Source organism: Jaculus jaculus, chromosome 1 (genome assembly GCF_020740685.1).
Source record: "Jaculus jaculus isolate mJacJac1 chromosome 1, mJacJac1.mat.Y.cur, whole genome shotgun sequence".
Classification (NCBI taxonomy): domain Eukaryota; kingdom Metazoa; phylum Chordata; class Mammalia; order Rodentia; family Dipodidae; genus Jaculus; species Jaculus jaculus.
This window is the reverse complement of record NC_059102.1, coordinates 261,971,990-261,998,771: the sequence shown is the minus strand read 5'-3', so window position 1 is coordinate 261,998,771 and position 26,782 is coordinate 261,971,990. Positions and strand designations below refer to the sequence as shown.

The following is a 26,782-nucleotide window of genomic DNA, read 5'->3' as shown; positions in this document are numbered from 1 at the left end:
AACTCATGGCAACCCTCCTACCTCTGCCTCCTCCCCAGTGCTGGGATTTAAAGGCGTGCGCCACCACGCCCGGCAACACCCCGGTTTTTACAATATGCTGAGCTGGTGGAATTTGACTCAGTGGCTGCAAGCTCCGGCTCCCGGGATGTGCTGTGCACAGGTTGGTTGTTGTATGGGGGTCTTGCATGGAGAGGGCAGGGCCGGTGCCGGCTGCCCTTTCTTCCCAGCTGGCCTTTGTGCTTCTTGGGGCACATCACTGGACTCCACTTTCATCTACCTGCTCATTTCCCTCCTGACTGCCTGGCTTCGTCTGCTTGGCCTGCGGTAGCCGTGCCACTCTGTCTTCAAGGGCATTCCCAGGAACCATTGCACACAACGTCACGGGGGCGGACTGTGCTGGGGAGAACTCTCCTCCGGTCCGGGCTGGCGGTGCCTGAGCACTGGCCCTCTTCCGGCTTACAGCCGGGCCGTAGAGGGTGGCGGTTCCTTGCACTGCAGCCACATGTCAGGTACCACGTCATTGCACGGTTGTCGAAGGGCAGATTCGCTGTCGGAGAAGCTGTGGTTGGGGGCTGGGAGGGGCAGTGAGGGCTGGGGCCCACTTTCCACTTGGTGATTTATTTCATCACACAGAGATTTAAGGCTTTGGCATGGGTTCACAAGGGCTGGACTCAGATGCATGCGTGTGTCCGAGTGGGACCTGAGCTTCTCAGATGAGTGTCTGTGGACACTTTCGGGCCTGCTGTTAGGATGACCAGCCCAAAGGTCCAGAAAGGGGCTGGAGAGATGGCCTAGCAGTTAAGGTGTGTGGTGGTTTGATTCAGGTGTCCCCCATAAACTTAGGTGTTTGGACTAGGTTCCCATTTGATGGAAATTTGGGAATTAATGCCTCCTGGAGGGAGTGTCTTATTGGGGATGGGCTTATGGGTATTATAGCCAGTTTCCCCTTGCCAGTGTTCGCCACACTCTCCTGTTGCTTTTGTCCACCTTATATTGGCCAGGAGGTGATGTCCACCCTCTCCTCATGCCATCATTTTCCCCTGCCATCATGGAGCTTCCCCTCGAGCCTGTAAGCCAAAATAAACCTCCTTTTCCCAGAAGCTGCTCTTCGTTGAGTGATTTCTACCAGCAATGTGAACCTGAATGCAACAAGGTGCTTGTCTGCAAAGCCAAAGGACCCAGGTTCCATTCCCAGGACCCACATAAGCCAGATGCACAAGGTGGCTCATGCATCTGGAGTTTGTTTGCAGCTGCTGGAGGCCCTAGTGTGCCTGTTCTATCTATCTGCCTCTCTCTCTCTCTCTCTCTCTCTCTCTCAAATAAATAAGCTAAAATAAATAGAAAATTTAAAATAAAGTACCAAGGTCCAAGAGGGAGCTCTGCTAGAACAGAGAGAATGGAAGGCATTAGTTTCGATTACAGTTATGATGGAGCCCACACCCATCTTAGCCGGAACCTTGGACACAGGCCATAGAGCTGGGACTCTGTTGACAATGAGAAACCAGAGGGTGTTCCATGGAACTTTCAGAATGAGTCCTCGTTCATTCCTAGTTCATTCCTGGTTCATTCCGGCTGAAGCTTCTTTCATTGCCCTGTGAACTTTCCCAGCAGTACCTCATTCTTTGCCTTTCTGCTCGAAGCTATTGTTGCTGCCTTCCCATTGTGCTGGGCTGCTTGGTAACTGAAGGATCTTGCCCTTACCTGCCAGGGCTAGTGGCTCTGGAGTGAGAGTCTCAGGCTGGAAGCCCAGGGCACGTGCTCTCCACCTGCTTGCCCTGATCCACACTGCCCATGGCTTTGGTTCTGGGACTATCAAATGAGTGTGGTTGGTCACTTTGCCTGGTTATTCAGGACACTTTCCCAGTGAATGGGCATACTACATTGTTTAGGCTGATTATGTCTTTTTCTTCATTTAATTAATTAATTTATTTTTTGTTCTTTGGTTTTTCAAGGTAGGGTCTCACTCTAGCCTGGGCTGACCTGGAATTAATGATGTAGTCTCAGGGTGGTCTCAAACTCACTGTGATCCTCCTACCTCTGCCTCTCAAGTGCTGGGATTAAAGGCGTGCACCACCATACCTGGCTTATTTATTTATCTATCTTTTTTTTTGAGGCAGTATCTCACTGTAGCCCAGTCTGACCCAAAATTATTTACTCACTCTGTCATCCCTAGCTGGCCTTGAACTTAAAGTGATCCTTCTACCTGCCTCCTGTGACTAAAGAGGTATGTGCCACCATTCCTGGATTCTACATGTCCTTTTTTTTTTTTTTTAAGATTTTAATTTATTTATTTGAGAGAGAAGGACAGAGAGAGAAAGAGGCAGATAGAGAGCCAAAGAGAGAATGGGCGTGCCAGGGCCTCCAACCACTGCAAACGAACTCCAGACGTGTGCACCCCTTCGTACATCTGGCTAAAGTGGGTCCTGGGGAACTGAGCCTAGAACTGGGGTCCTTAGGCTTCACAGGCAAGTGCTCAACAGCTATGCCATCTCTCCAGCCCTACATGTCCTTTTTTTAAAAAATAAATAAATAAATAAAAATTGTGAGAAAGAGCAACAGACAGAGAGAGACAGAGTGGGCCCCATAACCTTTTGCCACTGCAGAACGAACTCCAGATGCATGTTCCACTTTGTGCATCTGGCTTTACGTGGCTATTGGGGAATTGAACCCTAGTTGTCAGGCTTTTCAAACAAGTGCCTTTAAGTGCCGATACATCTCTCCAGCCCCACAGCATGTCCTTTTAAAAGGCAATGAACAGCTTGTTTTGAAACAGGTTTCATATATCCAAGGCTGGCCTGCAGCTCTCTATGTAGTTGAGGCTAACCTTGAGCTCCTCATCCTCCACTTCCATCTTCAAAGTACTGGAATTGCAGTGCACTGCCATGCCCAGCTTGGCTTGACATATTGAGCAGCTGAGGTTCCCATAAGCTTGATGAATCCCTTATGTGGAAGGACTGAGTGAGGCCGCTGAAGAATTAGAAGGGTGGATACGACCCTGTGAGGAGGGAGAGCTGGGTCCTTTTCCATCTCAGTGGCCGTGGATGAGGAGGCTGGCAAATATTAGAGCTTACTTACTTTTTTTTTATTTTTAGAAATATTTAATTTATTTATTTACTTGGGAGAGGGAAAGAGAGAGATAAGAGAGAAGAGATGGAAGGAGGGTGGAGAGAATGGACATGCCAGGGCCTCTAGCCACCGCAAATGAACTCCAAACACATGCTCCACCTTGTGCATCTGGCTTATGTGGGTCCCGGGGAATTGAACCTGGGTCCTTAGGCTTTGCAGGCAAGAGCCATCTCTCCAACCCTGTTAGAACTTTCTTCAAGCCTAGTTTTACCCTTACAAAGTAGGAAAAGGAAATTCTACACAAGGGGAAAAGGATTTAGTGAAGTGATGTATGAGATACAGTGCTTCCTCTGGGGCCAGGTTAGAGGGGGCTGGCTGTCAAGGCTTGTCCTGGGCAGAGATGGCATCGCTCTCCTGGGGTTTGCCAGGATGTGGGTGCAAGTCCTCTTGAAGTCCTCCTGAGTATGGCCTCTGGAGGGACTTTGGAAAGTAGAGTACTTCTCCAGATTGTGCTGGGGAGCACAGACCTTGTCATCTAGCATGCCTTTCTCATCTCCATCCAGTGTCCTCCTTTGGTTACAAGGAGCAGATGCACCTGGCATCCCTGGCCCAGCTACTGTGTGCTTCAAGGTTCTGTCTCTCTCTCTTTTGAGATAGGGTCTCACTCCAGCCCAGGCTGATCTGGAATTCACTATGTAGTCTCAGGCTGGCCTCTAACAGCACCTTCCTACCTCTGCCTCCCAAGTGCTGGGATTAAAGGCGTGTGCCACCATGCCCGGCTTAATGCTGCTGACAGCAGTGCCGCCTGTAATTCATGGAAAGGTTTATTTGAGAAGCAAGAGGTCTTGTCCGGAGGTTTGATGGCTGTCACCACTGTGTTACTGGAGCGACCACCTTGCCCGAAGAAGCCAGCGTGACAGCTGCTGTCCCAAGTGTCCCTAGCTGGGTCGGGGCATGGGTGCTGTAGGGAGCAAGGCCAGAAAAGAGAAGGAACTTACGGGCAGGCACAGCAGGGCATTGCCAGGTATGACAGATACAGCAGCCTGACCTGGAGCACACTGCCTCTTCTATATGCTCTAAATGCGGGGGACAGCTTTCAGCAAGTAAAGCTAATGGGGTTCACGTAGCTGATTGTCTGGAGGCGTGAAACTACCCCACTTACATAGCTGGCTGCCAGGCTATGTATTTTAATAATTCATGCTGGCCAATGGCCTTTGACCGGCCTTTGGGCCTCTGTGCTCCGCCTGTAGGAGCCTGGCAGGAAGTGAAGGCAGCATAGGGCCATAGGCAACCTTAGGAGGCAGGGTGAGCTCTTGCTTGCTGGCCCTGTCACGTGCAAAAGGCTCATTGAGACTTGGAGTGCCCTAAAAAGCAGATTAAAAAATTATTTATTTGAGAAAGAAACAGGGAAAGTGAGAGAGAGAGAAGAGAGAGAATGGGCAAGCCAGGGCCTCTAGCCACTGCAAACAAATTCCAGGCAGATGCACCACCTTGGGCATCTGGCTTATGTGGGTGCTGGAGAATGGATCCTGGGTCCTTGGGTTTTGCAGGCAAGTGTCTTAACCACAAAAACCATCTCTGCAGCTCAGAAGACTCTATTTGGACACGAGTGCTACTCTCATTGCTAGCCTGAGAACCTGAGGCGACAGTATACACTGAGAGACCTGCAACTCGTCAAAGCAGAAAATCAGAGGCTGCCAAGAGCTCAACACAAAGGGAATCTTAACCACATTACTCACCAAGGCTCGGGGACCATTGTGGGAGGAGGTGAGAGTATCCTGAGGCACTGGCCTCCTTGCCACAGAGACTGACTGTACATTCCCATAGTGGAGACCAACAACCCCACTGAGAAGGGCCCTTGGTGGAATAGGGGTAGGGGAAAAGGGTGGCACATGCCTTGGTAGGTGGATCACTGTGACTTCTAGGCCAATGTGAGACTACATAGTGCATTCCAGGTCAGCCTGGGCTAGAGTGAGACCCTACCTCAAAAAAACCAACCAACCAACCAAACAATAAAACAGTATAACATGATGGGAACATGACCAGTGTGCAGTTTGTTCATACTGTAAAGTTCATAATAATAAAAATAATTATTAAAAACGACTTTTCACAGAGGTCCTGGCACTGAATTTGGGTTTGGAGTCATGCTCGTCTGCCTCCATGCTTTTTTAGCGTCAGTTTCTTCATCTGTGAAATGGGTGTGGCCTGCAAACCAGCCCACTGAGGGCTTAGTTTATGACTGATCACTGAATGGATGGCTGCTGAATCCTTTCTCCCTGTGGCTTGCTCTGGTCTACTTACACCCTCGCAATGGGAGTCAGGAGTTTAACACACTATTTTCCCAGCGCCTAAGATCTGGAGCCCTCTCACCTGTCATTTAATCTCTGAGAGAAAAATAGTAACCAACTCCTGATACAAACGGTTGGGTGAGCTGGGCATGGTGGCGCACGCCATTAATCTCAGCACCTTGGGTTGCAGGGTGAGTTTCAGGTCAGCCTGGTCTAGAGTGAGACCCTACCTCAAAACAAACAAAACAAAATAAAAACAACCCTAGGAAATGTAGGGTAGCACGAAGAAGACGTAAGAGGCTGGGGTGGTGGAACACACACGCCTTTAATCCCAGCACTCAGGAGGCAGAGGTTAGTGAGTTCGTGGCCACCCCGAGACTGCAGAGTGAATTCTAGGTCAGCTTGGGCTAGAGAGAGAGAGACCCTACCTCAAAAAGCACAGAAAGACAAGACAACAGCAACCACACAGATAAATGAATAAGTAAATAAAAGAGGCAAAGAGGAAAGCTGAAGCCCGAGACCTCCAGAGGTTTGCCCTGGATTGCTTCCGGAGTTGGGGGCAGGACTGACGCCGGCTGCGGGCTCCATCGCTGTGAAAGGGCAGTTCATTCTCACCTGACCCTAGGCCTTCTGCAGTTATCCCCCCTCCTGCATGCCCTGCGTACAGACAGGTCTGTTAGGGTGGACAGTTGGGAGTTGGGAGAGAGAGGGTTAAATTCTTCCTAAGTGCAGAGCTAGTGACCCCATCACTGACCCACCCCTTCCCCTGGGTCAGGGCTGCAGGCTGTGGGGGAAGGGAAGCTTCAGCAGCCTGATGGGTCAGGCACCACTCTCCCAGGGAAGGGCCTGGGAGGGGTTGTCATCCCTCCCTTCAGACAAAGATGAAGGAGGATGCTGATGGAGGTTCAGTCTGCATAGGGAGTCCCTAGGGTCTCTTGGGGTGGGGGTTGGGCGGCCATCAGCAGGGCCTGCGCACTTAGGCCATCGAACACAGGCCACTGTAGGCTCAGAAAACTCCTTGGTCAAGAGGGATTGAGGATAATTTTTATCAGTAAAGTACCAGATGGAAAATCAGAACATGAAACGCCAAGTGACCCTTAGGGCTAAGTGGGACTTTGGGGCCAGCCTGTCCTTTGCTGAGGAAAAGGATGCCCTGGGGGGCGGGTGTGGAAGCCAGTGTGCAACCTCAGGTGGATTGTTCCTTATAGACCAGAGAAGCTGCTGGGCTCTGCTGTCCCCTAACAGTGTCGTGGCACTCTGTCTAGACCAGTGTCCCGTGTCATCTGCACACAGGGAAGACAACAGAGCAAGCCTCATTGCACAGCCCAGGGTGTTTCTGAAACCAAGGGTCCACCCAGTGCTTGACTTGAGATGGTCACTCTAAGAGGGACATCTGAAGAAGGGGTTTCTGGGAGCGCCAAGGAGATGACTTGGAGGGAAGACTGGATCTCTTTATCCTCAGCATCCTGCCCTCCAGGTCCCTGCCCTCCTCGCTGAAAAATCCTAAATAGACCTTGTGTCTGCATTTCAGGTAGAAGCCTTTAATCTTTCCTAGAGGCAGGGCTCTGCCTCACTGTCTGGCTCTGGCCATTTTAAACACTTCAGTTAGTGACAGTTAATTATGGTCTCTGAGAAGTCCTGATGCCCTCCTGGCTCCCCATCTGAGGGGAGCCCCAGGCTTTGGGCTGTTCTTGCTCACTCGGTCTACGCACAGATTACCGGTGCTGTGAAAGGGCAGTTCATTAGCAGTTTCTCATTCAAAAAAATATTTTATTATTTATTTATTTGAGGGGTGGGGGGAATGAGCATATTGGGCGCACCAGAGCCTCCAGACGCATGCATCACCTTGTGCATCTGGCTTACATGGGACCTGGGAAATCGAACCTGGTTCCTTTGGCTTTGCAGGCAAGTGCCTTAACTGCTAAACCACCTCTTCAGCCCAGTTTCTGGTTTTTTTAATCTTTCCCCCCCTCCAATACTGGGGACCAAATCTAGGCAGGTAAGTGGTCTATTACTAAGCTATAGTCCCAGTACCTTGTTCTTGACTTTAAATGGAAAAAAAAAAAAACCAAAAACAACAATAACAACAAAAAAACACTGTGTGAGCCAGGTATTACAGATTATGCCTATAGTGCCAGAATTTGGAAAGCTGAGGCAGCAGGATTCTCATGAATATGAGGCTAGACTGAGGCCTTAGAAAAATAAAAAATACATGCCTTTCATTCCAGCACTTGGGAGGCAGAGGTAGGAGGATCACTGTGAGTTCGAGGCTACTTTGATACTACATAGTGAATTACAGGTCAGCCTGAGCTAGAGAGAGACCCTACCTTGAAAAACCAAAGGAAATAAATAAATAAAGCTGGGCATGGTGGTACATACCTTTAATCACAGCACTCAGGAAGCTGAAGTGGGAGAATCACTATGAGTTCAAGGCCCGCCTGAGACTACATAGTAATTTATCCCAGGTCAGTCTGGGCTAGAGCAAGACCTTACCTTGAAAAACCAAAATAAATAAATAAATTAAAAAAAAAAACAAGGGCTATTTGTTTTCACAGTTAAAGGCTTGCATTCGGTTCCCAAGTACCTACATAAAGTCAGGTACACAAAGTGACACATGTGTCTGGAGTTTGTAGTGGCAAATAAATACACATGTTAAAAGTTAAAATCTACATCGCATCACAACCTACTAACATCTTAATTCATTTCAAGGCTGTCTGTTGAAGTCACATTGCTGTGTCACGATGTCACCACCACCATCCGTCCCACTGAATTTGTGATTCCAAACTGAAACTGAGTGGTCATTAAATCCTCCATTATACCCTCCTCTTAGTTCCTGGAACCATATTCTTTCTCCCTCCTTCCTTCTTTCCTTCTCTCTCTCCCTCCCTTTCTTCCTCATTTTCATTCTTTATCTTTCTTTTTCTTCTTTTTTTGAGGTAGGGTCTCACTCTAGCCTAGGCTGACCTGGAATTCACTGTGTAGTTTCAGGCTGGATTTGAACTCACAGGATCCTCCTACCTCTGCCTCCCAGTGCTGGGAGTAAAGGCGTGCACCATCACGCTCAACCTGAAAGCAGGATCTTGAAATAACTACATCCATGCTCACTGCAACACCGTTTATGACGGAAACAACTGAAGTGCCCATGAACACATACATGAACCAACAAGATGTGCTCTGTACATACAAGGGAAGAAAATGCGGACAAGTATTACAGCAACAATGCACTATAGCGGGGCATGGTGGTGCACACCTTTAATCCCGGCACTCGGGAGGCAGAGGTAGGAGGATCTCCATAAGTTTGAGGTCACCCTGAATGAATTCCAGGTCAGCCTGGGCTAGTGTAAAACCCTACCTCAAAAAAAAAAAAAAAAGAAAAAAAAGCAGTATAAAAAATGCTAAATAAGGCCGGAACAACCTGAGACTACATAGTGAATTCACCACCAGGTCAGCCTGGGCTAGAGTGAGACCCTCCCGTGAAAAACAAACGAACAAACACAAAAAAGCTAAATAAGCAGTGGTGGAAGATACTTGACCTCAGCCTCTGGCCTCTGTGTACAACTGGACACATGTGTGTCCACATGCTTACATACATGTACAAAAACAAAAGAACTGCTCTCCTGGCTTATGTGGGTTCTGGGGATCTGAACTTGGGTCCTTGTGCTTGTATGACGAGCACTTTACTTATTCCTCAGCACCAAGAATTTTTTTTTTGGGGGGGTGGGTTTTTTGAGGAAGGGTCTCACCTACACCAGGCTGACCTGAAACTCACCTTGCAGCCCAAGGCTATCCTTGAACTCATGGTGATCCCCCTACCTCTGCCAGCCTCAGCGTAGGGACTAAAGGCGCGCCCCGCTACACCCAGCTTGTCTTGCGGATTTTCTACAGTGAGTGCACTCTCCTTTTACAGTCACAGAGATTGGTAAGGACGTCTGAGAGGCTGCACTAGTTCATTAGGCATCTGCTCCAGCCTGTTGACAGTTTGAGAGAAGCAAAGGCTGAGGGATATGTGACATGGAATGGTGGTTGAAAAACAAAGAAGCGGCATGCCTAAGGGAGATGGGGCCGCAGTAGCCTGGAGCCCTTCGTTTGCAGGGAAATGATGTGTGTAGATCCGCTGAACTCCGGTCTACAGGCGTGCCTGCAGGAGTGAATGAAGCCCGCAGCCTGAGAAACTGGCGACTTTTCTACCCAGCCTTGCTTCTTAGCTGCTCCAAAGGCCTGACCCTTGGGGGAAAAATTATGTATTTATTAGAGAGAGTGAGAGAGAGAGAGAGTATGGGTAAGCTAGAGTGTGGCACCACTTGACGCGTCTGGCTTTATGTGGGTACTGGGGAATAGAAACAGGGCTGGCAGGCTTTTGCAAGTCTTTAACCACTGACCCACCTTCCCAGCCCTGGCACTCTTAACTCCTAGCACGGGAGCAGCACTGGCCAACGCGAAGTGGTAGGGGCAGTTGGTAACAGGCTTTAGATGTCTCTTCGTGACCCTTGTGGCCTCCGACTCCGAGGCAAGCTACAACGAGCCAGCGCTAAGAGAAGGGTCCCCAGTCAGTCTCTGGGTTTAGCTTCTTAGTTTCCTGAGCACCTTATGCCACTGGGTCCTCATGGGTGAGACAGACAATTGATAGTAACTCTTTCACGGGGCTGATGAAAGAATTAGCACTGAAGGTGACACCCAGATAATTGTAATGGGTTCCTGCTGTCTGGTCGCTAGGCGGATTCTAATGCTAGGTGGATTCTAATGCGGATGGAGTACCTGGGCTCAGATTGCTCCGTGTCATAGTTTCTCTGAGTGCAATAGAGGTAACAACAGTACCTACCTTGGATGGTTATTGTGAAGATTAAGTAAATTAGAGTTAAAGCAATTCAGTGTGTTAGGTACTGGGCACATAGTAGATGCTCCTTAGCCACGCACACCCAGATGACTCACCACTTACTGTTAGCTGGCACCTGCAAGTTTATCTGCTGGGCTAGTGCCCATCACTCAAACGGTTTCAGTGTTGCCACTATTTGCTCTTGTCAACATCCCTCCCTGGACCACACTGCCTCCCATCCCTTTGCCATATCTTGGTTGCATTGGTTTCCAAAGTCATGGCAAGTGGGTCTAGGTCTACAAGCCGGCTGCAGAGGAGACAGCTGGCCACTTTGAGGGTATTTGTTGAGCATTTTAGATGAAATTGCAGGATTAGAGACTGCCTTCCCTTGCTTCTCTGCACTTCTGAAAAGGAGCCAAAGCCAAGAGAATTCAGCACGAAGAAAGAAATCTCATTCTTGTGGCCGCTCTGTGGGGTAGATAATGGGAAAGGAAACACATGGCCTTTGTGGCGGGAAAGTGGAAGGGACACTTTGTTCACTGGAGGAATGAAGTCTGCAGGAACAGGAACTGCTGACTTGGGGCAGATGGCGGTGATAGGTCTACTTGAGGCTTGGGTGACATCCCACCACGAACCCAGGGGTGAGGGAGGGAGGCAGTGGGAGAAGCAGACCTGCGTGGGCTGCCACTGGCCCTGTGACTAGCAGTGCATTTGCCCACCTAGCTGTCCTTAGGTCTGCTAGAGCTGGGCGGACTAGAAGCTTAAGCCCCTCTGGAAGCCTGCAGACTGCAAGATAGATTTCTTACATATAGCCTTGGAGAAGTGATCCCAGCCTTCAGAGCTCAGCGCCGGGTGCCTGGCCACCTGGCTTTCTAGGTGACCGACGTCTGCTGACTTTCTTTACTTTTGTGTGTGTAAACTGTGTGTGTGTGTGTGTGTGTGTGTGCGCGCATGCGCGCGCACACGCGCACATGCTGAAGCCAGAGGAGAACTGCAGGTACCTTTCTCTATTGCTCATCTCCTATCTTGAGATGGGTCTCTCCCTCAGCCTGGAGCTACCAATATTTTGGTCAGTGAGCCCCAGCAGTTCTCTCATGACTGCCCTCCATCCACTAGGGTTACAGATATGCATGGCCCTGCTCAGCTTTTGACAAGGCTTTTGGGGAGTCAAACTCAGTGGGGGGAAAAGGGGGTCTCAGGTCTTCCCAGGTCCTCATTAAAAAAATTTTTTTAAAATTTATTTATGAGAGAGAGAAAGAGCATGCTAGGGCCTCCGTCCACTGTGAACAAACTCCAGATGCATGTGCCACTTTGTACATCTGGCCTTACATGGGTACTGGGGAATTAAAGCCGGATCCTTTGGCTTTGCTGGTAAGTACCTTAACCACTAAACCATCGCCCTAGCCCAGGTCTTCATTTTTTAAATTATTGTTTTAAAATATTTTTATTTTGATTTATTTATTTGAGAGAGAAATAGGCAGTGGGGAGAGAGAGAGCACCAGGGCCTCCAGCTGCTGCAAAGGAACTCCAGATGTGTGCGCTCCCTTGTGCATCTGGCTTATGTGGGTGCTGGGGAATTGAACCTGGGTCCTTTGGCTTTGCAGGCAAGTGCCTTAACTGCTAGACCATCTCTTTAGCCCCCCCCCCCTTTAAAATTATTTTAGACAGGCAGACAGAGAGAGAGAGAGAGAGAGAGAGAGAGAGAGAATTGGCATGTTAGGGCCTCAGCCCTGAGATCGAACTCCAGACACTTGCACCACCTAGTGGGCATGTGTGACCTTGGGATTGCCTCACCTTTGTTCTTCTGGCTTACATGGGATCTGGAGAGTTGAACATGGGTCCTTAGGCTTCACAGGCAAGCACCTTAACTGCTAAGACACCCCTCCAGGCCCCAGGTCCTCATTTTAAAAAATTTTATTTTTTTATTTATTTGCAAGCAGAGAAATGGGAGAAAATGTGTGTGAGTGTGCCAGGGCTTCCAGCCCCTGCAAACGAGCTTCAGATGCATGCGCCATGTTGTGTTGCTGGCTTTACATGGGCACTGGGGAATTGAACCTGGGTCATTAGGTCTTAACCACCGAGCCATCTCTGCAGCCCTTTCATCTCCTGATGTGCTTACACTTATCTGCTACTACAGTCGCAAGAGGAAGTAAGGAAAGAATCAGATGACTTTCCCTAGCCCTGGGACCTCACGATGCTGCGTAGGGGTGCCGGCCAGGGAATAGGTTAGGGGCTTTTAGGGTGCGGAGGTTGCTATTTACGTGCCTTTAAGGAATTCTATCAGAACGTTCTCTGCTTGAGGCTGAGGTTCTGGCCCACAGAGATGGCATTTATTCAGCCACCCCTGTGCTGCTAAGTGCCAGTCTACTTGGGCAGACATGTGCCGCGTGTTTTACATACAGTAGCTTCCTAGTTCTCCAGCAGCCCTGAGAGGTGGGATTGTGAGCCCCACCAGGCCTAGAGATTGGAAGAGAGGTGGCCTCTGTACTCAATGGACAGGATTGAGTTGGGCAGCGCCCCACTTTCCTGCCTTCCAGCCTCCCGACCTCTGTGATTGCTGTGAGGGTAGCCGTGACAGTCAGCTGTGGGCCAGGAACTGGACTTTGCCTGTCTTATCACATTTACTGCTGGAAACCACACTGAGCACTGTGTGTGTGTGTGTGTGTGTGTGTGTGTGTGTGTGTGTGTGTGTATTCACACTTACAGATAAAGGAAGTAGCATGCTTAGAGCGTTAATGAGCTGGCTAGTAAGAAGGGCACTGGGATTTCAACCCTCTCCACCTGTCTGCAAGAGCTTAGTCTACACAGTCCAGACTTGTCACTAAGCAGAAGCCACGTGTCACCCAGTCCATGTGCCGGAAAGATGAGATTTCATCCCACCTGGTAGGTCAGCACTGCTGTTTGCATACTATCCTTGCTTGTTATTTCCCAGCTGTGGTCACCCCTCTGTCCCCATCATCCCCTTGCTCGTTGGGTTGTCGTGGCACTTGAGGGATTAATGGAATAGCATCGTGCTCTGGTGGACACCAGAGGAAGAAGAGGGCGCTCTGAGGAACCAGTGAGCTCTGCGGCAGTGATGTCGTCATCCGGGGTAGGGAAGGCAGAGTGGCACTGCCCGATAAGCAGGGCCCTGAGTATGTGAGCAGTTTTTTTTGGCAAGTCTGTATCCTTTTGCCCTGTCCCCCGCTGTGGGTGTTTGGGGGAATGGCCGTGTAGCACTTGCCAGGAGAGGTTCTGGGATGTAGGGGACACTCAGGATGGTCAAGGCACCGGTTCTGGGGGAATCCACTTGATACTTGGGAGACAGGTAGGAGGGTCAAGGCTAGCCTGAGCTACACATTGAGACTGCTTACAAACAAATGACAGGAACAGCAGCAATGAAAACCCAGGGCTAAGGGCACAGCTTTGTGGTAGAGTGCTTGTCTAAGATGCAGGAAGCCATAGATTCCACCCAGCACTGACCATAAACAAACAAACAAAACCCACTCAGAGATTCTGAGTGGATCTGTGCTGCAGAGGCAAGAAGGGAACCCGTGTGGGACAGATGGAGAAGAGCACCACATCTCTGAAGCCCCTCAGGTGGGAGGCTTCTGCTTATTTGTCTATCTGGGGAAGGCAGAACAGGTTCAAGGAGAAAAAGAAAAAAGGAGAAGAGAGCTGGAGAGATGGCTCAGTGGTTAAAGGCACTTGCTTGGGCAGTGACCTTGGGATGACTCAGAAGGCATCATGGTGCTGGAAGAAGTGACAGGAATGCTCAGCACTGCAATATCTCTACCACAGTTTCCAAGGCTCGGGGTCCATTGCAGAAGAGGTGGCAGAAAGAATCAAAGAGCCAAAGGAAGGGTAGGACTCCTTGCAGTGTGCTGCTCCAGACACCAAGTGGCCTGGCTATCCATGACCCCACAGTGCCTGATACTACCTACACAAGACCATCATAAGAGGAGGAAAAGATCATGACATCAAAATAAAAGAGAGACTGATTGAGAGGGGGAGGGGATATGATGGAGAATGGAGTTTCAAAGGGGAAAGTGGGGGGGGGAGGATATATTTTATAATCATGGAAGTTGTTAATAAAAAAAAATTTGAAAAGAAAAAAGTCTAGTGGCCTGGGTTCTAATCCCTAGTACCCATGTAAAAGCCAGATGCACAAAATAGCACACACATCTGGAGTTCGTTTGCAGAGGCTGGAGGTCCTGGCATGCCCATTCCTTCTCCCATTCTCTCTCTCTCTCTCTCTCTCTCTCTCTTCTTGCAAATAAAGAATAAAAAAAAAAATTTAGGGTCTGGGGTCCGTGGTTAAGGCACTTGCCTGTGAAGCCTAGCAACCCTGGTTCAGTTCCTCACCACCTATATGTAGCCTGATGCACAAAGTGGTGCACGCATCTGGAGTTTGTCTGCGCTGGCTGTCCATACTCTCATCCTTCTCTGTATATCTCTGCTTATAAATAAATAAATATAAATAAGAATAAATAAAAGAGGAAAGAAATATTTTTTTCTGAGGTTGAGTTTTACTGTAGCCCAGACTGACCTGGAATTCACTATGTAGTCTCAGGGGTGGCCTCGAACTCATGGTGATCCTCCTACCTCTGCCTCCCAAGTGCTGGGATTAAAGGCGTGCGCCACCACACCTGGTTCTTTCTTTTTTTCTTCTGAGGTAGGGTCTCATTGTAGCCCAGGCTGACCTGGAATTCACTATGTAGTCTCAGGGGTGGCCTCGAACTCATGGTGATCCTCCTACCTCTGCCTCCCAAGTGCTGGGATTAAAGGCGTGCACCACCACACCTGGCTCTTTCTTTTTTTCTTCTGAGGTAGGGTCTCATTGTAGCCCAGGCTGACCTGGAATTCACTATGTAGTCTCACAGTGGCCTTGAACGCATGGCGATCTTCCTACCGCTGCCTCCCAAGTGCTGGAATTAAAGGCCAGTGCCACCACACCTGGCTTGGCTTTTTTTTTTTTTTTTTTTTTAATAGTCCTTCAAGTTCAATCTTGATAATTCTGTTGTGTTGATACAATATTGTTGTTGCTGGGGACGAAGCCAGAGCCTCCTCACACATCCTAGGCAAGTAGCTCTACTGCTGAGCGCCACCCTCCAGCCCCTAGCCATCCCATGTTAGAGATGAGTAACTGACCTGTCCTCATGGTCACAAGGCTGGTAGTAACATGGCTGAAGCCTAATTCATATGACAGAAAAGCCATCCCTTTATTTATTTAGCTTAATCTTTTTCCCCGTAGGGCATCACTTCTGGCAATTTTTAAATTATTTATTTGCATGCACAGAAAGAGAATGGGTACATGCCAGGACCTCTTTCCAGTGCTGGATGAACCCCAGTCATGTGCTACTTTGTGCATCTGACTTTATGTGGGCCCTGGGGACTTGAACCCAGGCCATCAGGCTTTGTAAGCAAGCACCCTTAACCACTGAACTATCTCTCCAGCCGCCCTTATTTTGTTATTTTTTTCTTTTAATATTGTTATTTATTTGAGGGAGGGACAAAGGGAGAGAGACAAAGAGAATGGGTGCACCAGGGCCTTCAGCCACTGCAAACAACTCCAGATGCATGTACCACCTTGTGCATTTGGCTTACGTGGGCCCTGGGGAATTGAACCTGAGTCCTTTGGCTTTACAGGCAAGTGCCTTAGCTGCTAAGCCATCTCTCCAGCCCATCATTTTTACTTTAGTTTTTTTTCTTTCGAGGTAGGGTCTCACTTTAGTCCAGGCTGACCTGGAATTCACTGTGTAGTCTCAGACTGATCTCAAACTCACAGCAATCCTCCTACCTCTGCCTTCTAAGTGCTGGGATTAAAGGCATGCACCACCATGCCTGGCTTTAAAAATTAATTTTTAAAAATTTATTCATTTGCAAGGAGAGAGAGAGAGAGAGAGGGAGGGAGAGAGAGAGAGAGAGGGAGAGAGAGAGAGAAGGTGCGTACACCACTTTGTGCATCTGATTCCCTAGTCGTCAGTCATTATTGCAGGCTGGCGCCTTAACCACTGAAACATGTCTCCAACTCTTATTTTGCCTTTTTGAGACTGAGTCTCACTGTGTAGACTTGGCTGCCTGGGACAAACTGGTTTTGTTTTTGTTTTTGGTTTTGGTTTTTTGAGATAGGGTCTGACTCTGGTCCAGGCTGACCTGGAATTAACTATGTAGTCTCAGGGTGGCCTCGAACTCTCGGCGATCCTCCTACCTCTGCCTCCCACGTGCTGGGGTTAAAGGGGTGCACCACCACGCCCGGCCTGGGACTACACTATGTAGACCAGGCGGGCCTCAAACATGTGGCAGTACTCCCATCTCTGCCTCCCAAGTGCTGGCATCGCAGACATGTACCACTGTGCCCAACTTTCTCATTTCTTTTTGTTTTTAACTTTTGTTTATTTTTATTTATTTATTTGAGAGTGACAGAGAGAGAAAGAGGCACATAGAGACACAGAGAGAGAGAGAGAATGGGCATGCCAGGGCCTCTAGCTACTGCAAATGAACTCTAGATGCGTGCGCCCCCTTGTGCATCTGGCTAACGTGGGTCCTGGGGAATCGAGCCTCGAACCGGGGTCATTAGGCTTCCCAGGCAAGCGCTTAACCACTAAGCCATCTCTCCAGCCCTCTCATTTCTTTTAGTTGTGCCAGGATGGGGCCAGATGTCCTGCTCCCTGAGCTCTGGTGTGATGTTAAGGACATAAGACTGAGTGAACAAGCGCAGTTTCTTCCCCACGTTCTCGCTCACTCAGACAGATGGGCGGTAGTGCAGCAGTCAGGGCATAGGCAGCCTCGTACTGGGGAGAGCGTTGGGGCTCAGTCCCAGCCAACCCTCCCTGCTTCAGGAATGCCCTGTGCTCTCGTGTGGCTCACAAGACTGCTTCCTGGTTCACCATAATGGACACGCAGAGGGTGCAGTCTGATGGTTATGGCTGGTGGGGTGGAGCCTGGAGATCCAGGCCCTTTGTGCCCTTCAGTCTTCTAGAAGCTCTCTCTTTTCTTGTGTATGGGGGTTTTGTTGCATAGGCATCCTGGGCCCTGGCTTTTTTTTTTTTTTTTTTTTTTTACCTTCACCACCGTCTCCCTCTCCTCTGCTGGGCCCTGAACTGAATGTTCAGCCTCCAGCGCCTCAGTCTCCCTGCAGAGTGCTGTCGGCGGAAGAGGTAAGAGTGGAGCTCCCTCCAGTGCTTAGAGCCTCCCCTTCCTTTTTGGTTTGTCCCCAAGGGGCTTTGGACAAAGCCTGCCAGCCCCAGCCACACAATTTTTGCTGCCTCTGGGCCAGGCACTCACCCAGCAGGAAGCCAGCCTACTTCCTTGTCCAGGGCACAAGCGTACAGGCTGCGCTGCCCCTGGGAGACAAGGATGGCACCATTCCTGGCATCACTGGGATAAGGAGTGTGTGGAAATAGGGCCCAGAGGTAGGAAGGCTTCCAGAGACGGGCTCATGGGACGTTGTGAGCCTCAGCAGCACCTTGGAGTTGTCCCCTCTCTTGTTCTCTGGGACAAGATACAGATAGATAGTGAGAGGCTGGAAGCCATGTGGAGGGGAGTAGGACATCCCCACCACTGCCCGGGTTCGTCCTTCCTGTCCTTGGGGGCTCATGTCTCCAGTTGGGTACCAGGGAAAGGAGGCTCGGTACTGAGGTGGGTTCTGGGCCAGAGATACTGGAGGGAGGCCACTCACCGCCTCTCCCAGGCTGGGGGGTGCAGTAGAGAGTTTTCCCAAGACTCTGTGTGCCCAGGTGAGTAGATCACTACTTCAGCTGTCCTGGAAATAGCACGTGGGCTGGGATTCTGGCTGTGCTCATCCAGCTAGGCACACTGGACCAGGTCTGCTAGCCCTTAGGTCCACAAGGGGCGAGAGGGGCCTGTCAGGAGAGCCTTGTCCCTCAGGCCGCAGTGTGTCCAGCTCCCAGCTCTTGAGTAAACACAGAGATAGGATCGGGTGGAGCCAGGAAGGGTGGCAGGGTGCGGCCTGTGGGAAGAATGGCAGGATGTGGCACAGGGCACTGTTCTGGGCACCCACGCCTCAGGGCTATTGTTTAGGGCAGCCCAAGGCTCTCAGCTCTCTGAGGTTTCAGAGGAAGTGACATTCCCCTGGGACTGGGGCCCTGCCTCCCCCCCTCCCGTCCCTGCTACATGGATTTATTTCCTGGGTGTTGCCAGCTCAGATGCACTGGGGTGGGGGTGGAGCCAGCAGAAGGGGTTTACTGAGTGCAGTGGTCCTCCTCAGAGGGTCTGTTTAGCTGTTCCATCTGTCTCGATGTGTCCGGCTCTGAGTCACAGTCACACTAAGGTGACTGGAATCTCTCCACATCTAGATAGTTTGGGGGGGGGGGGACCGTGGTTATGGAGGGAGGAAGGGCTGAGAGTGAGGACTCCTTTGATTCTCATCCAGCAGGGTCCGTCTTTAACTGTTTAGGAGGAAGTGGAGAATGGTTTGGGGTAGAAAGAGGTAGATGTGTGGGGACGCGTGCGCCCCCTTGTGCATCTGGCTAACGTGGGACCTGGAGAACCGAGCCTCGAACCGGGGTCCTTAGGCTTCACAGGCAAGCGCTTAACTGCTAAGCCATCTCTCCAGCCCTACTTTTTTTAATATTGTATTTTTATTTATTTGAGGGAGAGAGACAAATGGGGGGGGCGGGGGGAGAATGGGTGCGCCAGGGCTTCCAACCACTGCACATGAACTCCAGATGCATGTGCCCCTTTGTGCATCTGGCTTACATGGGTCCTGGGGATTTGAACCTGGGCCCTTTGGTTTTGCAGGCAAGTGCCTTAACCACTACCACTCACAGCCATTTCCCCAGCCCTCCATTTTAAGGGCAGGAGAGAGGAGGCAGAACACTTAGGAACCCTTCCACACCAAGTGGGGAGCTGTGAAGGGTGACTTGGGTTGCAGACTAGGGTGGAAACATGACTGCTGTGGGCTCAGGGTGCTAGGGCTTCTGTGCATCTGGGGCAAGAGGGGGAGCTGTGACTACCGACCCTCAGGCCTCCTGAGGAACCATATGTACTGAAGTGTAGAACATGTGTGTAAGAAAGAAGGATAGGAAGTTGAGAAGAGATTGAAGGGGTAATGCCTACAGGATCTTTATGTGAGGAAAATATTTCTTTTTTCTTTTTTGTTTTTTCGAGGTAGAGTCTCACTCTATCTAGTCCAGGCTGACCTGGAATTCATTATGTAGTCTCAGGGTGTCAGGGTGGCCTCGAACTCACGGTGATCCTCCTACTTCTGCCTCCCCAGAGTGCTGGGATTAAAGGCATGTGCCACCACGCTTGTCTTTTTTTTGATTTAGCTGGCTGGGCTCTCAGACTGCTGGGTGAGTCAGAAACAAATCAGGCATGTGAAGGTATCAGTACCAACTGCGGGTAGTACTTTGAAGACCCAAGTTCAAGGTGCCATGGGAATATAAAACAGGCACATCTCACAGGGTCTAGGTGGAACATAAAAGGTTCGCTCTTCATCTTGGCTTTTCTGATTCCTCTTTTATCGAGGAATAAACAGGTTCCCGGAGGTAAAAATCATTTGTCCAAGATGCCTTAGCAACTGTGGGTCAGAGTTGGGACTCGGATGTGCCCGGGTCAGTCTGACTTGGAGGCTGTTCTCTCACCCATCTTGACTGTACCTGCCCTGGCATCAATGCAGCTTGTTTCTTTTAACCTTCCCGGACTCCTGTGAGGCGTGGCTAGTGTGCCTCTCTGCAAGGGAGAGCCCAGTTACCTTCACACCAGTTGTCCAGTGTCAGGTAGGAATTTTCACCCAGGATCACTGGCCCCCAAAGCCAGTATGTTATCCAAACTGTTCCCTGAACCTCCACAGCACCCTGCAAGCTCTACAGACAAGCGATTGAAACAGCTCGTGCAGAACCAGGGCCTGACTGCCCAGACCTGTCCCAAGTGATCGATCACTGATGGCCCTGGCTATCCTTGCTGGGACCACAGGGGCAAAGCTTGGCCCTGCCCTCACCCCTTCTCATCATATCAGGCAGGGACTTGCGCTTCCTCCAAGGCTGGGGCAGGGCTCAGAGGTGGCCCAGGCCTGGGCTGTGCCTCTCCCTCCCCATGTGGATTTAGAAGACTGTCCCCACACCTCATGTGAACATGGATGTATCCTGGTCTGGGCAATAGAGTCTGGTAGAGTCTCCTGAGGGCACAAGGCCTAGTGGAACAGGCTGACGCCTTCCAACCAAGCTACCTGTCACCAGGAACCAGCCATTTCCTTAGTTACCAGGCAGGGCTGTGCTGGGGCCCTTAGGAGACAGCTCCCTCCTATCAAAGTAACCGTGCCACGCGGACTGCTGGGGCGGGAAGGCCATTAAGAGCTCGTGGTTGAGCAGCACTCTGCCCAGCAGAAGTGCATCGGCATCCACGGGCGTAATGTTCGTGTTAGAAGAAGTCAGAGACAAGTATCGAGAGATTTGCTAACTCCTTTAGTTAGGTCTTGTGGTAGATACATCAAAGAGTGTAGAAAAGGGTCCTGGGTATAGCTCAGGGGTAGTGTTCAGACTCCATTACCACGCAAAAGCACCCGAACAAGATTCCCCTACCCCCACCACCAACAAAAGCCTAAGAAAAAACAGGTGAGCTAGGCATGGTGGCACATGCCTTGAAAACCAAAACAAACCAAAACGGCTAAATCCTGGCGCTGTAGCAGAAGGTCTGACTGGCCTACACAGTTAGACCCTAATTACGGGCACCCCTTCCCCAAAGCCTGATGCAGTTACACCCGTGTAAAGCTGGATGCACCAAAGTAGCACATGAGTCTAGTGTTTGCTTGCAGTGGCAAGAGGCTCTTGCACGCGCACGCGCGCGCGCACACACACACACACACAGACACACACACTTGCAAGTAAATAATAGGTGAATCGTTAAAATTGTCTGTTCCAAGCCAGCCCATCCCAAATCTAATTTCATTTTGTAATCAGTGAACTATTATGAATATTATGAATAAGCTAGTTTACGCGTCCCACTGTATGCTAAGTCTGAGGAACCTTGGTGTGTTTGGTACATTCCCCTCTGGGGCTTGGTGGCATTGCAAAGGCTCAGCCACATGTGACCAGCCAATGGTGCTAGTTTTGGGCAGACCGCATGTGGATCAGGACAGGTGATGGCTTCCTGTGCTTCCACCTCCGGCGGGGATGAAAGGGTGCTCCTCACGTCCAGGGTGGCTCGGGGGCTGCAATGAGATGACGGGAGGTATTAGCTGAAAGCTGGGAGGCTGAGGCAGAACGGAGGAGGAATGCTGCTAGGACCCCGGTCTGGACGGTGGCAGCCAGTGGGTGTGGGACTAGGTGGCTTCGAGCCTGAAGGATCAGAAGCCCACAGGCCCTCATTGTGCGCCTGTCACACTTCCTCTGGCTTTATTGCTTTTGTCCAACACCCCATTGTCTGGTTTCCTTTTGTCCCGCTTTCAGCACTGCTGCCTTTTATTTTCCAGCCAGCCTGGTTGTTTTCATTTCTTTTGTCCGAAGTTCCTGAGAGGAAGGTTTTATTTTCAGCGGTTTGATTAATTCACAGCTTGAGCCCGGGTTTGTTTGTTATGTAATTGCTGCCCTCAGCTCCAGGATAATACCCCCCCTGCCCCCTGCAGGCGGCTCCCAGCCTCTCCCTTGCCGGATGGGCTGAGCTGCCTGCTTCCTGCAGGTTCTCCTTGGCACCCCATCTGGAAGATGGGACCCCCCTCCCCAGGCCTTAGCTGGACCTGGATCTCACTTCTGTCCATCCAGGTGAGGTGGGGCCCGGTAGTGTTTTAGGGTCAGATTTGCCTTCTCTCAAACTATAGTGCCCCATCCCAAGTCCAGAGTACCCCAGGGTACCCTGTACCTTAGAGAGTAGGGACTGGAGAATCTGCTGTGGTCTGAGCTGTAGGCTGCAACCAAATCCAATATATCTGTGTATGTCTTGTCAATGGTACTTAACTCCTGCAGCACCACGTGCTAAGTCTGTTGCATATACACTGTAATGTTGCGTGATTCGGTGAGTAGATGTAATCCACACAGGACTGACGCTATAAACAAACACAGCAGTACCCTTCTTTGTAAAAGACTCACATTGCATGGTTTCAGCTATCCACAGTGATCTTAAAGTATCACATAGAAAATTTTGGAAATAAACAATTCATAAGGCTTATTGTTTGTTTTTCAGGCAGGGCCTCATAGATCACAGGCTGGTTCAAGGAACTTCTAACCCTCCTGACTTAATCTCTCCAGTGCTGAGATGGCTGGAGTCCATGCTTGATTTTATGTGGTGCGAAGGATTGTGCCCAGGGCTTCGTGCATGCTAGGCAAGCACTCCAGCTGAGCCCTATACTTTATTTATTTATTTTTAATGAGAAGGAGAGAATGGGAATGAATATGCATATGAATGGGTGCACCAGGTCCTCCTGCAGCAAATGAACTCCAGATACACATGTCACTTTTTGAGTCTGGCTTTATGTGGCTTTTAGCCGCTGAGCCATTTCCCCAGCCCTCCCTATACATTTTTATTTTATTAAAAATTTTTTTGGTTTATTTTTATTTATTTATTTGAGAGTGACAGACAGAGAAAGAGGCAGAGAGAGAGAGAGAGAATGAGAGAGAGAGAATGGGCGTGCCAGGGCCTCCAGCCACTGCAAACGAACTCCAGACACATGCGCCCCCTTGTGCGTCTGGCTAACATGGGTCCTGGGGAATTGAGCCTTCACAGGCAAGTGCTTAACCACTAACTAAGCCATCTCTCCAGCCATATTTTATTTTTTTCCTATACATTGTAAAATATTTTTTATCTAAGACAGAGAGAATGAGGGAGAGAAAGACAGATAGAGAGAACGGGCACACCAGGACCTCCAGTCATTGCAAACAAACTCCAGGGATGTGTGCCACTTTGTGCATCCAGCTTTACATGGGTACTGGGGAGTTGAACCCAGGCCATCAGGCATTGCAAGCAAATGCCTGTAACCACTGAGCCATCTCTCCAGCTGCCCCGACTAAATGTTTTTAAGTAGCACACTGTTCTGAGTATCATGATGAAATCCTGAAGTTCTGAGGTATGAACCTTTTTTTTTTTTGTCCAGTGTATCTATGTGTATTTATCAGTATATCTCACCGCCCCATCGGTTTAAGGGAACTGTTAACTATATCTGATATTTGGCTTTGCACTTCCCCAAACAGGCATTGCAAACACCAGTACTAGCAGGGGTCCAGACTCATTCAGTCAGGCATTCTATCTAGATAGATGGCAGAACATATTTTTCTGAAAACCATTCATCTATAATTTATTTTCCAACTTTTCTTTTTTCTTCTTTTGCCGAGGTAGGGTCTTACTCTAGCCCACACTTACCTAGAATTCACTATGTAGTCTCAGGCTGGCCTCAAACTCAAGGTTAGGTGATCCTCCTACCTCTGCCTCCCAAGTGCTGGGAGTAAAGGCATGCACCACCATGCCCGGCTTACTTTCCAACTTTTATTTTATTTTATTTTTAAATTTTTTAAAATATTTATTTGAGAGTGACAGACACAGAGAGAAAGACAGATAGAGGGAGAGAGAGAGAATGGGCGCGCCAGGGCCTCCAGCCTCTGCAAACGAACTCCAGACGCGTGCGCCCCCTTGTGCATCTGGCTAACGTGGGACCTGGGGAACCGAGCCTCGAACCGGGGTCCTTAGGCTTCACAGGCAAGCACTTAACCGCTAAGCCATCTCTCCAGCCCTACTTTTCAACTTTTATTTGATACATGAATGAAAGAAATTTTACTTATCCCTACAGTAAGCAGAAAGAGTAGGGGATTAGGCATCTGGCACAGCGATAGGGCAAATACTTGCTTCATGTGAGCTCCTGCTTGTGAGTCTCAGCCCTCAAAAAAGAATAAACATCTTCTGCTGGGTAGCAGATCCTCAGCTGCTTTTTGACCATGATGGGGGGACTTTTTTGCCAGTTTCCGCCCAGTGTGTAACTGTGCTGCAAGTTCAAATCTAGATTCTTATATGTACTGTCTGATTTTAAGTTTTTTTTATTATTTATTTTTTATGTGTACATGCATGTGTTTGTGCGTTTGCTTGTTGATGCGTGAGTGTGTCTAACTGTGTGGGTGCAGGTGCACTTGTGCCCGGATGTGCATGTGGAGGTCAGAGGACAACTCCTGGGTCAGTCCTTTGGGTCTGGCTGCGTCATTTGCTCAGGGTCTTTGTCTGCTGTTATTTGCTATTTCCACTTCTCATGGGCGGGCCATGAGCATTAGCACCCAGAAACTTATTTGGCTTCTGGGTTTTTTTTGTTTGTTTGTTTGTTTGTTTTTGAGGTAGGGTCTCACTCTGGCCCAAACTGACTTGGAATTCACTCTGTAGTCTTAGGCTGTCATCGAATTTACGGCGATCTCCTACCGCAGCCTCCCAGAGTGCTGGGATTAAAGGCAGCGTGCTACCATGCCTGGCTTGTTTGACTTTTTTGTTTTGTTTGGTTTTTCTTTTCGAGGTAGGGTCTCCATCTAGCCCAGGCTAACCCGGAATTCACTATGGAGTCTCAGGCTGGCTTCTGACTCACAGCCATCCTCCTGCCTCTGCCTCCCGAGTGCTGGGATTAAAGGCGTGCGCCACCACACCTGGCTTTGTTTTACTTTTTTACCGGGGCCTGGGGAATGAGTCTCCTGTACTTTCCAGTTAGAGTGGCGCGGATGCTTTATTCGCTGAGCCATCTCTGCAGTCCTGGTTTTGGTAAACATACACACAGAATTGTCAGCTTTATAGGACTTGGGAACATATTTGGCTTTTTCAAGGGAGCTCATTAGCCCTGCACACTTAACACTGCAAGAAGCCAGGATGGGGGATGAGTGTGTAGCTCAGCAAAGCGCATGCCCAGTATGCAATAAATCCTGGGTTCCACCCTTGAAAAAGAAAAAGGAGACAAGGAGTGCCAGAAGTGGGCCCAATTATTTGTGGATCTTTCTGTTTAAAAATTAAAAAGCAGGGCTGGAGGGATGGCTTAGTGGTTAAGGCGTTTGCCTGAAAAGCCAAAGGACCCAGGTTCGATTCCCCAGAGCTCATGTTAGCCAGATGCACAAGAGGGCACACACGTCTGGAATTTGTCTGCAGTAGCTGGAGGCCCTGGCATGCCCATTCTCTCTCTCCCTCTTTCTCTGTCAAATAAATAAATAAATAAAAATAAAATATTTAAAAAGAAAAAAGTGGAGGGCTGGGGAGATGGTTCAAAAGTTAAAGGTACTGCTTGTAAAGCCTGCTAGCTTGGGTTTAATTCCCCAATACCTATGTCAAGCCAGCTGCACAAAGTGGTGCATGTGTATGGAGTTAGTGGCCAGTAGCCCTGGTGTTCCCATTCTCTCTCTCTCTCTCTCTCTTTCTCTCTCTCTCTCTCTCTCAAAACAAAAACAAAAATAAAAAAGCAAGCTAACTGGTGGTGGTACATGCCTTTAACTCCAGGAGGGTCACTATGAGTTTGAGGTTAACCTGAGATTTCATAGTGAATTCCAGGTCAGCCTGGGCTAGAGCAAAACCCTACTTGAAGAACCAGAAAAGAAAAGAAAAGAAAAGAAAAGAAAAGAAAAGAAAAGAAAAGAAAAGAAAAGAAAAGAAAAGAAAAGAAAAGAATAGAGAATGAATCGAAGAGAGCCTTTTCTAACTTTTCCCTGGATTCCCAAAGTAAACTTGGGTTTTATACATGCGCCTCTGTGAGGGGTCCCAGGAGGTGCTTGGGCTGGAGGAGGAAAGGATGGAGATAACTTCTGGGGTCTAAGCGTGGCATTACAGCTGGGCAGCGGACCTTGCTCACCTCAGCCCCCTCTGTTCTGTTCCTCCTCCTCTAGGATGTCCATGCGGAGCCCCATCTCTGCACAGCTGGCCTTGGATAGTGCCGGCACCATGGTGAACTGCACTATCAAGGCTGAAGAGAAGAAGGAACCTTGCCACGATGCCCCACAGGCTCCAGCCACGGCAGTTGAGCCCCAGTCCGGGGACCCAGCCCGGGCCCCCCAGGATGCTGACAACCCCCAAGCTCCTGCTCAGGTGCCCAGCACTTTCCCGGGCACCCCTGGGTCAGTGACCCCACCTTGCCTTTTTAGCATCACACTTGGTGCTGATCCGTCCTCTAAACAGACTAGGGACACTACGCGCTTGCCTTGCCAGGTAGCAGGTGTGGGGCAGAAATGGTTTCCACAGGGCTAAGGGGAGGAGGAGGGGAAGAACCACCCTGACAGTCAGGCTAGACCCTGTCAGCTCCATCAGATGTGGACTGGCTACTCCCCTCCCTCGCTGATTCCCGGACCAGACAGGGTCCAGTCCTTGCTCCTGAGGATTATTAGTTGGGAGATGGGCTACATTTACTGGAATTCTGTCTTCATAGCTGCCTACCAGCTATTTCATGTGTTTGAGAAAGGCAACTTCATTGTCAAAGGTACAGTAAAAATCTGTTACAAGACCACATAGAGCCGTGGTAGCACATGCCTTTAATCCCAGCATTTGAGAGGCAGAGGTAGGAGGGACACTGAGTTTGAGGGCAGCCAGGGACTACAGAGTAAGTTCCAGGAGAGCCTGGGCTAGAATAAGACCCTGCTTCAAAACACCAAAAATCAATCAATCACTAATAAAGCCATGTAATTTCTCATCCTTAAAATGAGGGAAGGAGTCTGGCGTGGTGGCGCACACCTTTAATCCC

General features: G+C 49.6%; 1 protein-coding gene across 3 annotated transcripts in view; it reads left to right on the top strand.

The window, feature by feature from the left end:
* Sox13 (SRY-box transcription factor 13) overlaps positions 1-26,782 on the top strand; it is a 55,213-nt gene that overhangs the window by 16,559 nt on the left and 11,872 nt on the right. For 2 of the 3 annotated variants that reach the window (XM_045141861.1, XM_045141860.1), the window contains exons 1-2: positions 22,323-22,421; positions 25,934-26,133. In XM_045141861.1, coding sequence (XP_044997796.1) covers positions 22,373-22,421; positions 25,934-26,133 — 249 coding nt within the window. In that variant the 5' untranslated portion in view covers positions 22,323-22,372. Of the gene's footprint in view, positions 1-22,322; positions 22,422-25,933; positions 26,134-26,782 lie in introns of those variants that run through there. The other variant, XM_004663576.2, reaches the window with a different exon arrangement.